Consider the following 16,225-nt stretch of genomic DNA (forward strand, 5'->3'; position numbering starts at 1 on the left):
GTCAGTTTCACTTAGTGTCATAAACACAGGTGGTGATATTTGGTTCTGAAATTTATTAAAAGCTTAAAGTGTCCTATGCCTCTATATCTCAAGTTAATAAAATTTCCGACCAAAAGGCCAAAAGAAAAAGTATAAAATGTTTTCCTTTAAATCTTCACATAAGAGAATATAATAGGTTGCATAATCTATAAAAATATTGAATCACAGGGGCTTCCCTGGTGGCGCAGTGGTTAAGAATCCGCCTGCCAATGCAGGGACATGGGTTTGAGCCCTGGTCCGGGAAGATCCCACATGCTGCGGAGCAACTAAGCCCGTGAGCCACAACTACTGAGCCCGCGTGCCATAACTACTGAAGCCCTCATGCCTAGAGCCCGTGCTCCGCAACAAGAGAAGCCACCACAATAAGAAGCCCGTGCACCGCAACGAAGAGTAGCCCCTGCTCGCCGTAACTAGAGAAAGCCAGCGCGCAGCAACGAAGACCCAACACAGCCAAAAATAAATAAATAAAATAAATAAATGTATTTAAAAAAATATTGAATTACTATGTTGTACACCTGAAACTAATATAATATTGTAAGTCAACTATATTTCAATAAGTAAATTAATTAACTAAAAATAATCTATTTCCAAAAGAAAGAAAATAATAGGTCTTTTTCTCCATTCTCTTGGAGGTTGCACAATTCAGGGTGCTCACCCTGGTGCACCCAGGGCTGCAGGGAACAGCCTGAGGTTACTCAGGCTGCAGCCAAAGAGGATGAGAGCCCTGCCCAAATCTTAGCTGTCCCTGTGTCACACTGTACAGATTGGGCCAACTTGCCTGTAGAAAGCTGAGTCCACCTGGGGATATGTCGGTGTCTCTGCACTGGCTGACCAGCCCCGAGGTGCTGGAGCTCCATTTCTCATATGGAAGTGTAGCCTGAGACCCTAAGATCCCCTGTGCTGGAGGAGTCCCCCAAATCCAAATGGTCACAGGGACCTGCAGGTCACACAGATGTTTGCAGCTGTCTAGGAATGATGACCCAGGCCCTAAGATGCTAAGGTGCTTCTATCACAAGTACAACACCTGCAGACTTCCTTGTTATCTAGCTTTTTTAAGCACTGTGTAGGTATTAAAAAAAAAAAATCCCTGTCTCCATGCCTGTGGGAAGATGTGGGTAGGTGGGGAGACCAATGAGGATGAGGCTGGTGTGTGAACCAACCATGAACATCTAATAACTGCATGGCCATGGGGAGGGGGCTCTGCAAAGACTGAAGGCTGATGAATTCAGAGGTTCCAATGGACCAGAAGAGACCAAGTGGTCTTCCTTAAGAAGACTTGATCTGGTACTTTACTGGCTCTTCCCTTGATGTGAATGTGGATTTTTCCAATGTTAGAGACGGTCTAAATAGTCACGCTGATAAAATGATTTCTAAAACCATCTTCTGTAGTGAACTATTCAGAGAATTAATGCTTAAAGTGAGCTTTACCGTAACAAAAGCAGAAATAGTCCTCGACGGCTTTTCTGAGTATTTCCGTTTCTCCTGAATCAATCTGCATCCCGTTGGCAGGGCCTGGGGGTTTCACCTCCTGCAGCCCTTCGGCAATGCCTGTAAACGAGTGATCAGTACAAAGTCAGTATCCAAGTATCTGTACTGTGCGTTTTCTTAACGTCCATGCTTCTGGTACTGAAAGGAAAAAGGAATAGACATAAAACAAGATCTTTTTTTTTTTTTAATAAATTTATTTATTTATTTTTGGCTGCGTTGGGTCTTTGTTGCTGCGCGCGGGCTTTCTCTAGTTGCAGCGGGCAGGGGCTACTGTTCGTTGCAGTGCGCGGGCTTCTCACTGTGGTGGCTTCTCTTGTTGCGGAGCACAGGCTCTAGGCGCGTGGGCTCAGTAGTTGTGGCGTGCAGACTCAGTAGTTGTGGCTCACGGGCTCCAGAGCGCAGGCTCAGCAGCTGTGGCGCACAGGCCCAGCTGCTCTGGGACATGTGGGATCTTCCCGGACCAGGGCTTGAACCCGTGTCCCCTGCATTGGCAGGCGGATTCTTAACCACTGCGCTACCAGGGAAGTCCAAAACAAGACCTTTTAATTTAAAAAAAAATACACAACAAAGAACAGGCTATTTCTGATGAACAGGATAAAATAACATAGTGATCACCTGTGAAATGAATCTACTGATAAACAATAAATAATTCAACATATAAGGAAATATTAGTAGTTCAGAGGAAATGGTAACAGAAAATTGTTTGCTGGGAATTCCCTGCCGGTCCAGTGGTTAGGACTCTGCGCTTCCACTGCAGAAGACTCGGGTTCCATCCCTGGTTGGAGAACCAAGATCCCGCAGGCCAAGTAGGGAAGCCAAAAAAAAAAAGAAAAAAGAAAATTATTTGCTATCCAGTCTGCAAGTGACAGTCACTGTGTAGGAAGACCCTCAGCACTGGGCAGGTTCGGGAACAGCCCCCCTGTCAGCTGCTACTGCAAAAGTTTTGAAACTGTTTGTTTTCATCAGGGTTAGTCAGGACACAGAAACCACACATTAATTTGAACAGGGAAAGTTTAATAAAAGAATCATTAGTGGGACTTCTCTGGTGGTCCCAAGGTTAAGACTCTGTGCTCCCAATGTGAGGGGCCCGGGTTCGATCCCTGGTGAGGGACCTAGATCCCACGAGCCATAACTAAGAGCCTGCATGCTACAACTAAGACTTGGTGCAGCCAAAAAAAAAGAACCAAAACAGAATCGTAGTAACAAGGATGAACTGCTAAGGGGTAATGAGAACTCTAAACAACACAAAGTAACAGGCAGCAGGAGCATCGACCACCACAAGGGCTGAGGGAGAAACTAATCCTGGAAGAGAGTCCCCCCGAGGCTGAGGTCCAGGCCTCTCTGGGGAGGAGGCAGAGTCTGCAGGGGTGCCGTAAACTGGGGCTGGCAAGCAGGGACCCGTCCTCTAGAGGTGCTAGTGGAAACCACTGGCAAGTGGCCCCCGGGGTGCCGCCAGATTCGCTGTTGCAGGGAAGCTGTTCCCTGGGGCGGTGGCAGAACTCTGGAAACCACCCATGGGGTGATGCCTGCAGAACTTTCTAGGAGGCCTCTCTCTCAGGCACTGGTGGAACTAACTCCCTGGGAAACTGCCGGTGGGTGTGGTGCCCCTGAGATTTCTCTGGGAAGCTTCCTTCTGGAACTTTCTGGGACTTCTGTGTGACTTGCTGGGCAGCTGGCCGGGATGCAGGGGAGCCAACTGGATGCTGTGTGCGGCAGGGGTGCCCCTGGGAATCCCAAGTGCAATTGGTCACCGTGTGCTACAGGTACGAGCAGGTGCGAGCCCACTGGAAACGGGAAGAGGAGTGTCTTCCTCCTCCAGGGACCTCCTGAAAAAGCCTCCAAGGTAGGTCCTAGGCCAGCTGCCAAGGGAGAAATGTTTACAGGGTCCAGTTCCAGTATCACAAGGCAGGACAAAGAAGGGTGGACTTGGAGTAGAGAGGCAGTAACTTGAAAACCGTCAAAGTGATTTCTTGGGCCAGAGAGGCTTGTACCATGGAGTTACGTTCTAGGGTCAAATGTAAGGCAAAAATCATGCACAGACAGAATTATACTTGAAAACCCTCAGACATCCAGGAAGTACAGGATATATATAGTTCTGTGTAAACAATTCTGCAAAGCAATTCCTAGGCATGTTCACATATCAGAACCAATTAGGCTAAAAGAAGGAAGCAGGTGAAAACCTATGTGTGTTTGGTCATTCAAACAATTTTGGCCCACAGGTAAAATAAGAGGTAAAGAGAATAATTGACAGTACTGCCTGCAGGTTTAGTCCAGGGGTCAGTGAACTACAGCCTGGGGCCACATCCTGCCCGCGGCCTGTGTTTTGTATGACCTGTGAGCTAAGAATGGTTTTTCATATTTTGAAATGGTTAAATAAGTTCAAAAGGACTTACTTCATAACCTGAGAAAATAACACGAAATTCACATGTCAGTGCTGTCGATAAAGTTTTATTGACCAGGTGCATTCATCGCCATATCACCTGCTTCTACTTTCGTGCTACAAAGCAAGGTGAGTGGCTGCGACAGAGGCTGTAATGACCCAGAGACTAAAACAGCTACTATCACTCCCATTACAGAGAAAGCTCGCCAGTCCCTGGTTTACTTTATATTGCTTTAATATTAAGCACCTATAACCCTGACCCAGGTTGATTCTAAATTCCTTCTGTTTTGAGGATTAAATTTGTGAATGCTTATACAGCAGGGAGTTGGTTCCTAACTTCAGAAGGCAGGTAAATGTGTTTTTGATGCAATTCCATGGTAATTTTTCCTAACTTTCAAGACAACTTCTAGAGAAATAACCATCACACGTTCAAGAATGACACCCAGTATTACTGTTCCAGCGATGGCAGAGAAGTGTGTATTTGCCAGGAACAATGAACGATAAGCTCTGGACAAAATGAGAAGATAACTACTTGAAAGCACTGAAGAACAACCAGAAACAGGCGAAAGCAGGAAGGAATGCTATCCTCGAAAGAAGGGAAGCACACATATGGGATGAGATGCACATTGACCTGGCTTTTCCCCCATGGGAACTCCTGACTTCCTGTGGGACTCAGGAAGAAATAGAGCTTAACCAAAAAGCAGCCGTCTTAGTGAAACGAGGAAATCTATGTCACATATCAGGACTGCCATTGTGGTTAAACACTGAAAGGGAAATTCTGGAGAAAATGAGTCACAGAGGTAGGAGACCCAGTATCATCATAGCATCTTCCCTCAAATGCTTGCTTCGTCTCCAAACTCTGCAAGCACAGGGTGAGGCTTTAAGGAAAAGCAACATCTGGAAGGTAAATTGCTGAGAAGAGATTTAAACAGCTGTGTGGTGCCAGAAAGACAGGGGTTGGTATTCAAGATGCACCAAGCTCGAGAAGCTTGTTTAACACCTTGTGAAACTAAGGGGCACATCTTAGGAGGAGGGGCCGCCTTCTGAGACCAAGAGGGATGCTCTAGGGCCAAGGGCAACTCTCATCCGCATGGGGACAGGGTGACCTGCCAGTAACTCAACTGCCTGCCAGAAGAAAATGCAATTTAACTTAGCAGGTTTTTACAACATATCACGCATAATACCCAGTATAAAATGAAAGATTAGTAGGAATGTGAAGAAGCAGGAAAATGTGACCCGTGACCAAGACAGAAAAAAAAAATCTATAGACGCAGAACCAGAAATGACCCAGATGTTGAAATTACCAGATAAGGACTAAAACAACTGCTATAAACACATGAAAGACTTTTTATAGGGGTGGTGAACACAACAAATTAATATAAGGGAAATTGCAACAGAGAAATGAAAATGTTAACCACAGAAGGAAGAAAGAAAATGCAATTTTAGAAATGGAAAATAATCAGAAATGAAAATTTCACCAGATGGACTTAACAGCACCCTGGATACGGCTGAAGGAAGAATCAGTGCCCTCAAAGAAATGCCAATAGAAACTATCCAATCTGAAACTTGAATACAGAAAGAAAAAGTGGGGGGGAAAGGAACAGAGCCTTAATGACTTGTGAGACAATAAATAGCAAATTTCTGGACTTCCCTGGTGATGCAGTGGTTAAGAATCCACCTGCCAGACTTCCCTGGTGGCACAGTGGTTAAGAATCCGCCTGCCAATGCAGGGGACACGGGTTAAAACCCTGGTCCTGGAAGATCCCACGTGCCGTGGAGCAACTAAGCCCATGTGCCACAACTACTGAGCCTGTGCTCTAGAGCCCATGAGCCACAACCACTGAAACCCGCGCACCCTAGAGCCCACGTGCTGCAACTACTGAAGCCTGCACGCCTAGAGCCTGTGCTCCATGGCAAGAGAAGCCACCGCACCGCAACTAGAGAAAGCCCGCGTGCAGCAACGAAGACCCAATGCAGCCAAAGATAATTAAAAAAATAAAAAAACATTAAATAGCAAATTTCCTTCTCTGTGTAAATTAAGAAGAGAATCAGAATAAATATTTGAAGAGATATGAATGGCCAAAAATGTCCAACATTGATGAAGACGTCAACATGCAGATTCAGTAAGCTCCACAGACCAAGTAGGGTAAAAACAAAGAAGGCTATAAATAGGCATTTCATGGCCAAACTGCTGAAAACCAAAGATGAGACAGAGCTAGGGAAAAAGATACATTACCTTCAGGGGAACAAAAATAAGAATTCAAACCTGACTTTGTTATCTAAAACAGTGGCAACCAGGAGGAAATGGAATGAAACTTTGAAAGGACTGGAGGAAGAGAATTCCCTGGCGGTCCAGTGGTTGGGACTCCATGCTTGCACTGCTTAAGGCGCAGGTTCAATCCCTAGTCGGGGAACTAAGATCCCGCAAGCCACGCGATGCGGCCAAAAGAGAAAAAAAAGGGCTGGAGGAAAAAAACTGTCAAGCCAGATTCTATATCGAGTAAAAGCAGTCTTCAAAAAACAATAAGGACCTACTGTATGGCACAGGGAATTATATTCAATATCTTGTAATAACCCATAATGGAAAAGAATCTCAAAAAGAATATATAAATATATGTATAACTGAATCATTTTACCGTACACCTGAAACTAACATAATGTTGTAAATCAACTATACTTCAAAAAAAAAAAAATCTTCAGAAACGAAAGCAAGGAGAATGATGTTGGCAAGATGGCAGACTAGGAAGCAATGGGCCTTCCTTCCTCCACAGATACACCAAATTAACAATATACGGACCAGAACACCTCTGTGAGAACTCTGCAGACCAGCCACTGGAAAACCAAGAAGAGATTGTAGCACAGGGGTAGGAAGGGTTGCAGCATTTGCTGTGCCTATTCATGCTTCTCCCTCTATGTGGCATAGTGCAGAGCAGCTGCGAAGGAACCCCCGGACTGGGGCTCCTCCCTTGACGTGGAAACAAGAGTGGACTGTGTGTCCAACATTCTGGCTTGTCTGGGGGTTACTGGAGGAACTGATTTGTATCTTGCCTGACTCAGAGCACTGACTTAACTCAGAGCTGCAGTTCTGTGGGAGACACCAGGGGGCGAAAGAGATTCAAAAAGGTTTGAGAGGTTCTAGAACAGCCAGCAGGGCTGATGGGTGGTCTTCCCCCGCACGGAGCCAGTAAGCCAAGACTGGGAGAGGTGGTTGTCTTTTCAAATGCCCAGGAAAAATCCCAGGGGGGGAAAAAAATTACAAGGCATACAGAGAAGCAGGGAAACAAGGCCCACTCAAAGGAACAAAATAAAACTCCAGACACCAATTCTAAAGAAATGTAGATCTATGAACTACCTGACAAAGAATTTAAAATAAAGATGCTCAATGCACTAAGAGAGAGTATAGAAAGACAACTAAATGATACATGGACAAAAGGAGGGCACTGACAAAGAGGAGCTATAAAAATACCAAACGGCCCTCTGGGGCTGAAAAATCCGATAACTGAACTGAAAAATTCATTAGAGGTGTTTGAAGGCAGACTGAGTCCTGTTCCATGCTATAACATGGATGAAACCTCAGGATGTTATGCCCGCCCAAAGTAAAATAATCCAGGCGTTAGTAGTGTAAGTACTCTGTGATTCCACTTAGACGAGGTATGTGAAATGGTCACACTCATAGAAACAAAGGAGAATGGTGGTTATCAGGGGCCAAGGTAGTGGGGGAAAGGGAATTGTTTATTTAGTGGATATAGAGCTTCAGGTTTGCAAGATGAAAGAGTTCTGGAGATCTGTTTCACAACAATGTGAATATACTCAACACTACTGAACTACCATACCCATAAATGTGGTTTCATGGTAAACTTTATGGTTTTTTTTAAACCACACACACACACACACACACACACACAAATGAAGGCAAGGTAAATACATTTTCTGATAAACAAAATCAGAGAGGGTTTCTTACTATTAGACCCACACTAAAGGAAATGCTAAAGAAAGTTCTTCAGGCTGAAGGGAAATAATTCCAGATGGAAATCCAGAGCTACAAGAAGGAAAAAAGGGTAGTAGAAAGGGTACATATGTAGGTAAATATAAAAGATTATTTAAAAAAATTTTGGAAAGTGATTACTTAAAACAAACATCATAAGGCACTGCAAGATTTATAACATATTAGGGCTAGACAGAAGTAAACAGAATTATACTGTTTAAGGTTCTTACATTGTAGGTGTAGTAGAAAAATCGTAATTTTAGGTTCACTGTGACAAATTAGGAGGGCATATTATAATCCCAAGAATAACCAAAAAAAAAAAAAAAACCTAAAAGAGCTAAAATGTCAATAGAGGAGATAAAATATAATACAAAAAAATTCTCGATCTAAAATAACACAGGGAGTTTCCCTGGTGGCACAGTGGTTAAGAATCCGCCTGCCAGTGCAGGGTACATGGGTTCGATCCCTGGTCCGGGAAGATCCCACATGCCACAGAGCAACTAAGCCCATGTGCCACAACTACTGAGCCTGTGCTCTAGAGCCCACGAGCCACAGCTACTGAGTCCGCATGCCACAACTACTGAAGCCCACGTGCCTAGAGCCCGTGCTCCGCAACAAAAGAAGCCACCAGAATGAGAAGCCCGTGTACCACGATGAAGAGTAGCCCCCGCTGGCCACAACTAGAGAAAGCAGGCATGCAGCAACGAGGAGCCAATGCAGCCAAAATAAATAAATAAATAAATAAAATTTATTAAAAAAATAAATAAGAAATAAAATAACGCAGGAAAGTAGTCTCAAAGGAACAAAGAACATATGAGATGAACAGAAAAGAAACAGCAACATAGAAGCCTTAAACTAAACCATATAAATAATGACATGAAATGTAAATGGATGAAACAATCCAAGTAAGAGTCAGATTTTCAGACTGGTTTTTACAAAAAAGACCTAACTGCGTGTTTACAAGAGACATAGTTTAAATATAAAGTACAGAGAGCTGAAAGTAAATGAATAGAAAAGGCTGTGCTATGCAAATATTAGTCATAAGAAAGCTGGTGAGGCTATATTAATACAAGACAAAGGAGACTTCAAGATCAGGAGGATAAAGGAAAGCAAGAGGAATATTTTGTGAGGAAAGCAAGGGTCAATGCAGCAGGAAAACATTACAATCCTAAATTTATGTCTAATAACGTTCATATTCATATCTTCAACATGTGTGAAGCAAAATGTACTAACCAAAAGGAGGAACAGATATGCAATATAGTTGGCTATTTTAACAATCCTCTATCAATGATGGATAAAATAATAGGCGAAAATTGGAAATGATACAGATGAACTGAATAACATTTAACAACTTGACCTGATTGGTCTGTTAACTGCAGAATCTAAATTCTTTTCAAGGGTACATGGACTAGTCACCAACATAAATGATGTGCTAAGTGATAAATTAGGTCTTGATAAACTCAAAAGGATTAAAATCATACAGAGTATGTTTTTGGACCACAATGGGATTTAACGAGAAATCAATAATCCCCAAATTTCCAAATATTAGGAAATTAAGCAACATGCTTCTCAGTAACCATGGGTCAAAAAGAAATTACTAGGGTTCTTAGAAAATACTTTGAACAAAATCGTAATAAAACACAACATATCAAAGTCTGAGGATTACAGCTAAAGCAGAATCTAAAGGAAAAATTATAACTTTAAATATTTTTTAAAAAACTCAATGACCTAAGCTACCAAATCAAGAAGCTAGTAAAGAAAAGCAATTAAATTCAATTAAATAAGGAAATAATAAAGAGCAGAAATAAATGACAAAGAAAACAAAGAAACAATAGACAAAATCACAAAGCCAAAAGTTGCCTCATTGGAAATTTAATTAAAAGAGATGAATGCCTTACAAGATTTATCAAGGAAAACAGAGAGAAAACACATTCAGAGAAATATGAATAACTTTATATATGAAAAATTAGCATGCACTGTGAAAATTTTTTAAAAATCTGTGATTCAATTTCAACGATTAGAAATCCAGTTGGCAGTTGACACTGATCTGAGCATACCTTTCTTGTTCATCAATTACATACTCACCATCTTATTTAAAGATTGCTTCAGTTTTTTAATCTTCTTGATAGTAGAGACCCTAAGTTTGGTCTTAAAAGTCAATCTGAATCAATCATCCTCTCTCCTGTATATATATATATGTATGATCTTTCATAGATATAGGTTTGTTTTGTAGTAAAATGGTATACACTTGGCCCTTGAACAACATGAGGGTTAGGGGTACTGGTGAAAATCTGTGTATAATTTAGTGTCGGCCTTCAGTATCCACGTTTCCTCCGTATCCACGGTTCCTCATTTGTGGATTCAACTAACCACAGATGTTGTAGTACTGTAGTATTTACTATTGAAAAAATTCCAAATATATATGGACCTGTGCAATTCAAACCCATGTTGTTCAAGGGTCAACTGTATACATATATAGAGAGGATATATATAGAGTGCCAGACAATTTAAAACTCTGAGAGGACTTCCTATGCAGAAAACTCTATGACATAATTCAGAGCAGGTATACGTCCTTTGCCAACCCTTGGAGACATCTATATATCTATATCCATATCCCCCCCCCCCCCCCCCCCCCCCCCCCCCCCCCACACAACACGATAAACTTTTTTTTTTTTTCCTTTCTTGGTTCCAGGGAATACAAAATTGCTAATTCAATACCTGGCAGATGACCTACAGTGGTAGAGATAATCATTATACAGCATGTAGGTTTTAACACACTAGACTAGTTTAGCTCACAGATGACCACATATGCTCACTAATGTTCCTTGTAACACATATTGGCACATTGAAGGCTCTGAAAGTCCCACATAAAAAAAAAAAAAAAAAGACAAAGGAGTATAATGGCTATTAGCTGAAAGAAAAACCGAATAGGCCTTGAAGGAGTTTTTCCCTTTCCTTTGGGAAGGAGTAAAATAAGAGTATTTTTGTTCCATTTGGTTTTATTTTAGGAATGAGAGACAGTTTCCTCTATGTTCTTCAAATGTATTCTACAAAACCAGGGCCCTGCTGAGGATACAGTGTAAAATACATTGACCATGTTTCTTGGACTCAGTGTTTTGCTAAGTCAAAGGGATGTGTCAGAACCATTTTTAGGATAATGCTTATGACATCTTAGAAGAAAATAATACATAAGTCTTGCCTGCCAAAATTCTAAGATTTATGAATACAAAGGATAAAATTGTTAACACCTACAGTATTTTGCGAAATCCTTCTGCAAATCCGTTCTGGCATTGATAAAAGCACGTCCTTTCTCTGTTCCAACGACAAACACGTCTGTTTCATACATTGCAATGCAGGCCACTTCTGCCTTGGACTTGGCCAGTTCTTTACACTGAAATGGAAAAAAAAGAATAAAATGTTATCTGCAAGGGCAGATCTGGATTTTTGTGGGGCCTGTGAGGTCTGCCTTAAGAAAAAAAGTACAAAATTAGGTACAAAACAAATATTTCTTTAGAATGAGAAAAACCACCAAGAAAAAAAAAACAAAAACAAATTTTATCAAGCAAATACCATTAACATCATAAAACCGCGAGAAGAAGATTTTTATTCAGCACCTGTGATGATGTTTGTAATTTATAATAAGAAATGTATATATTTGGTTATCTTCCACTGTTTCTGGCACAAAGCTCCTAAAACCCTTGGAATTTTCTAAGAGCAAGATAAAGGTGTCTTTTGCTTTGTTAATGAGGTGACTTTGGGACCAGCCTAAGGATGGGGGCTGGCTGCTGGGAAAACCAACCAGGTGATTAGAAGGTGGGAACTTTCAGTCCCACCCCCCTGACCTCTGGGGAGGGGAGACGGACTGTAGATTGAATCAATGGCCAGTGGTTTAATCCATCATCCCTAGGTAATGAAGGAAAAGACAAAAGGATTGATGAACAAGTGGAGATTTAGGGAGAGTGGTGCACCTGGAGAGGGCATGGAAGCTCTGTTCCCCTTTCGCCACACCTTGCCTTGTGCATCTCTCCCATCTTTCTGTCCTTGAGTTATATAGATCCTTTTATAACAGTCTAGTAAATCAAATGCTTCTCTGAGTTCTGTGAGCAGCTCTAGCAAATTAATCGAACCCGAAGAGGGGCATGTGGGACCCTCCAATCTATAGCGGGTTGGTCAGAAGCACAGGTGACGATGCGGACTTGACAATGGCATCTGAAGTTGGGGGAGGGGTAGGGAAGACAGTCTTGTAGGACTGAGCCCTTAACCTGTGGAATCTGATGCTCTCTCTAGGTAAATAGTGTCAGGAGTGAGGTGAATGGTAGGACACCCAGCTGGTGTCTAAGAATTGCTTGTTAGTGTGGGGAAAACACCCATGTTGGAACTGAGTGCAGAATCTTGACCGCCTGACACCTGACATGCCTGTCTCATGTGCCTTTTTTCCCTACATCTTTGGCTGCAGACTCTTTGCCTCTTCCTGTGACAAAAATTTCATAATATCATTTTCTATGGAGAGAATAGAGATAATTTAATGTTTCCTCCAACGTGATTGATTACCTTTTTATTATTGATGATAAGGATGAATGAAACATGAAAATTCATACCACAGACACACTTGCTGTTCTTCGTGGTGCTACAGACAAGAATTCTGATAAATTCTACTTTATGTAGTTCCTTTCACCAATTTAAAAGAATGTTTGGTGTATTTATAACTGAATACGCTATGTTACTGAGTATCTTCCTGACCAGAGGGAACTTCCGTTTTGACAATGCATCGATGAAAAACAAATCCTCTGTTGACAATTACACCCATTTAATGACTGGAAGAATTTTCCACAGACTAGCTGCTGGCTCTGTACATTTAAAACCTTGTTTCCCCTCAACTACCCACATACTTTTGGAGTTGGGAACATGTTCACACCACAATATGACCTCGGGTCTTGTCCCTTGATGTCGAGTTACCGGAAGAGTTGACAGTCAACCATCGGATTATTCCTGGAAACCGTTCCTATACCAGGACATCTAGCAATAATTTACCCAGACACAGAAATAACATCAAGCCACGTAATACTTACCACTAAACTAAAACTAAATGTAATCTCCAACCCAGCTTCCCCTTCTTGAGACTCCCAAAATGCCCATCTCCACTCAAACATCACCTGACACAGTGGCTTATGGGGGGCAGAATAATGGCCCCTAAAGATGTCTACGTCCTAATCCCCAGAGCCTGTTATGTTACCTTACAGGCAAAAGGGACTTTGCAGATGTGATTACAGTTAGGATCTTGAGATGAGATTGTCTTTTTTTTTTTAATTAAAGGTTTTCAAAATTTAATTAATTTATTTATTTTTGGCTGCCTTGGGTCTTCGTTGCTGTGTGCAGGCTTCTCATTGCAGTGGCTTCTCTTGTTGCAGAACATGGGCTCTAGGCACGCAGGCTTCAGTAGTTGTGGCCCACGGGCTTAGTTGCTCTGCAGCATGTGGGATCTTCCTGGACCAGGGCTCGAACCCGTGTCCCCTGCATCGGCAGGCGCATTCTTAACCACTGCACCACCAGGGAAGCCCGAGATGAGATAATCTTGATTATCTGGGTGGGGCCACAGGGGTCCCCTAATGAAACCACAAGGATCCTAGTATAAAAAGAAGGAGGCAGAAGGGGATGACAAGGGAATCCAAGGGCACATTGGTGCCCTTGCTGGAAGGAACCACAGGTCAAGGAATTCCAGCCCGAGGAGCTGGGAAGGGCAAGGCACAGTTTCTCCCTGGGAGCCTCCAGAAGGAGCACAGCCTGTTGACACCTTGATTTTAGCTCTGTAAAACCCACTTTCTGCCTTCTGAACTCCAGAACCGTCGTCAGATAAATGTGTGGCATTTAAAGCCTCTAAGTTTGTGTAATTTGTTATAGGAGCAAGAGGAAGTTAACACAGGGCTGTGACAGAAAGAGGAAGGCAGAACAGGAGACAGCAACCTTAACTGATGTGGTGAAAAGATCTCACTTCAGCAAATTTTACAAAAACATATGTGCATGTGTTGCTAGGATCCCCCAAGGCCATGGAAGTGGCCAGTGCAAGGCAGGTGCCCAGAAGCTTTTAAGCTCCATTAACTTCATGGCAAATCTATCTCTGTGTCAAATGAACCAAAAATTCAGCTCTTTATCTAAAGTATAGAATCTGGTGTTAGGTGAAGTTATCAATCTTTAGTCTTACTTAGGTCATCATTGGTAGAAAATATCTTTTTAAAAGCATTTTTTTCTCATTATGATATATGCTGTTACAAAAATTTTAGCAGATACAGAAAAGTACACAGAAAAAGAAATCACCTCTAATTCCATTACCTAAAATTACCCACTATTCACATTTTAAAATATGCACACACAATTTTTAAAAACAAAATTAGAAACATTCTACTGTATATAGGTTGGCATCCTGCTTTATTCACTTTTCATTATTTCTGAGCATTTATAATCCTGAAAAACATGATTTTTGAATGAATATATAATATTCTATCCTATGTATATGCCATAGGTTAACCATTACATTACTGAAGTTATTTTCCTGTTACAAATGACACTACAATAAACATCTGAGTTGTATGTCAATTATACCTCAAAAAAAAATTCCGAGGATGTAAACATTTCCGTACACGTTTATTTCCATGGGCTGGAATCATGTCAGTGGCACACCTGACTCAAAGGGTATAAATTCTTTTATACCATCGTGCCACCCTGACCCAGTGATCCAGGTGAGCCTCACCAGTGACGCGTTGGTGCCACGCACCCCTGATGCGATGTGATGAGAAGATGAGGCATCTCACCTCTCCGGTCTTCTTTCCAAAACTCCATAACCCTGGTCTAAACAGGAGGGCTACATCAGAGAAACCCAAACGGAAGGAGATTCGATAAAATACCTGACCGGAACTCTGCAGAACTGTCAAAGTCATCAAAAATAAGAGGAGGGCTTCCCTGGTGGTGCAGTAGTTGAGAGTCCGCCTGCCGATGCAGGGGACACGGGTTCGTGCCCCTGTCCGGGAAGATCCCACATGCCGCGGAGCGGCTGGGCCCGTGAGCCATGGCCGCTGAGCCTGCGCGTCCGGAGCCTGTGCTCCGCAACAGGAGAGACCACAACAGTGAGAGGCCCGCGTACCGCAAAAAAAAAAAAAAAAAAAAAAGAGATTGAGAAACTGTCGCAGATCAGCGGAGCCTAACGGGACAGGATGAATAAATGCCATGTGGGATCACAGGGTGGAGCCTGGAGCAGAAAAAGGACATCAGTGGAAAAGCTGATGAAATTCGAGTGAAGTCTGGAGTTGGTTAATAGTGATGTACGGTATTGATCTATTAGTTTTGGCAAATGTACCATAGTTACATATAACGTACCACAGTTAGGTAAGTTGTGGGTGAGGAGTATGTGGGGGCTCTCTGTATGATCTTTACAGCTTTTATTTATTTATGTTTTGGGCCAGGCCACGTGGCTTGTGGGATCTTATTTCCCCAACCAGGGATCGAACCCTGGCCCCCTGCAGTGAAAGCACAGAGTCCTAACCACTGGACCACCAGGGAAGTCTCCAGCTTTTCTGTAAATAGTAAAAGTATTCCTAAGTACGATAACATTTTATTAAAACACACACACACACACACACCTCGGTTTCTGAAAGCTTGAGGAAGGGGTGAGTGAGAATAACTGTTTAATGAGGGCAGAGTTTCAGTTTAAGAAGATGAAAAAGTTCTGGAGATGGGCAGTGGTGAGGGTCACACAACAGTGTGAATGTGCTTAATGCCACTGAACTGTGCACTTAAAAATGGTGAAGATGGTAAATTTTACGTCATGTGTATATATATATATATATAATATATATATATATATATTATATATATATACACATATCCTACCACACACACAAAACTTGATTTTCTCAAGAAAATGTCATGGCTCCCATCCAATCCATCGGTAAGTCCTAGCAACTCTACCTTCATCAGATCTTTGTGGTCCCATCGCTTCTTATCTCCGCCACTCCCAACCTAGTCCAGGCCACCAAAACCTCCCACGTGAACCATGGCCTGCAAACTGGTCTCCCTGCTTCCACTCGTGTTCCACAGTCATCGACTGTTGACACAAACACCCCCCGCCACTGCCATCACTCCTTTGCTCAAAACCTTCCAATGCCTTCCCACTACCTGAGGGAAACAGTCCCAGTCTTGATATGATCTGGTCACTAGCTGCCTCTTTTTTTTTTGGCTGCACCGTGTGACATGCGGGAATCTTAGTTACCCCGACCGGGGACTGAGCCCGTGACCCCTGGCATTGGGAGCACAGCGTCTTAACCAGTGGACTGCCAGGGAAG

General features: G+C 42.5%; 1 protein-coding gene and 1 long non-coding RNA gene across 4 annotated transcripts in view; one reads left to right on the forward strand and one right to left on the reverse strand.

Moving 5' to 3' along the window:
* The window catches only part of LOC109547737 (uncharacterized), a 30,860-nt gene extending 29,367 nt beyond the window's left edge, over positions 1 to 1,493 (forward strand). The window contains exon 9 of the long non-coding RNA XR_004522041.2: positions 208 to 1,493. This is a non-coding gene — a long non-coding RNA (uncharacterized lncRNA). The remainder of the gene's footprint in view (positions 1 to 207) is intronic.
* Positions 1 to 16,225, reverse strand: part of LOC101321123 (general transcription factor II-I repeat domain-containing protein 2) — a 53,810-nt gene that overhangs the window by 26,998 nt on the left and 10,587 nt on the right. For all 3 annotated transcript variants that reach the window (XM_073792023.1, XM_019922020.3, XM_019922019.3), the window contains exons 3-4: positions 11,145 to 11,283; positions 1,468 to 1,587 (exon numbers count right to left, since the gene is read on the reverse strand). In XM_073792023.1, coding sequence (XP_073648124.1) covers positions 1,468 to 1,587; positions 11,145 to 11,283 — 259 coding nt within the window. The remainder of the gene's footprint in view (positions 1 to 1,467; positions 1,588 to 11,144; positions 11,284 to 16,225) is intronic.

Source organism: Tursiops truncatus, chromosome 15 (genome assembly GCF_011762595.2).
Source record: "Tursiops truncatus isolate mTurTru1 chromosome 15, mTurTru1.mat.Y, whole genome shotgun sequence".
Lineage (NCBI taxonomy): Eukaryota > Metazoa > Chordata > Mammalia > Artiodactyla > Delphinidae > Tursiops > Tursiops truncatus.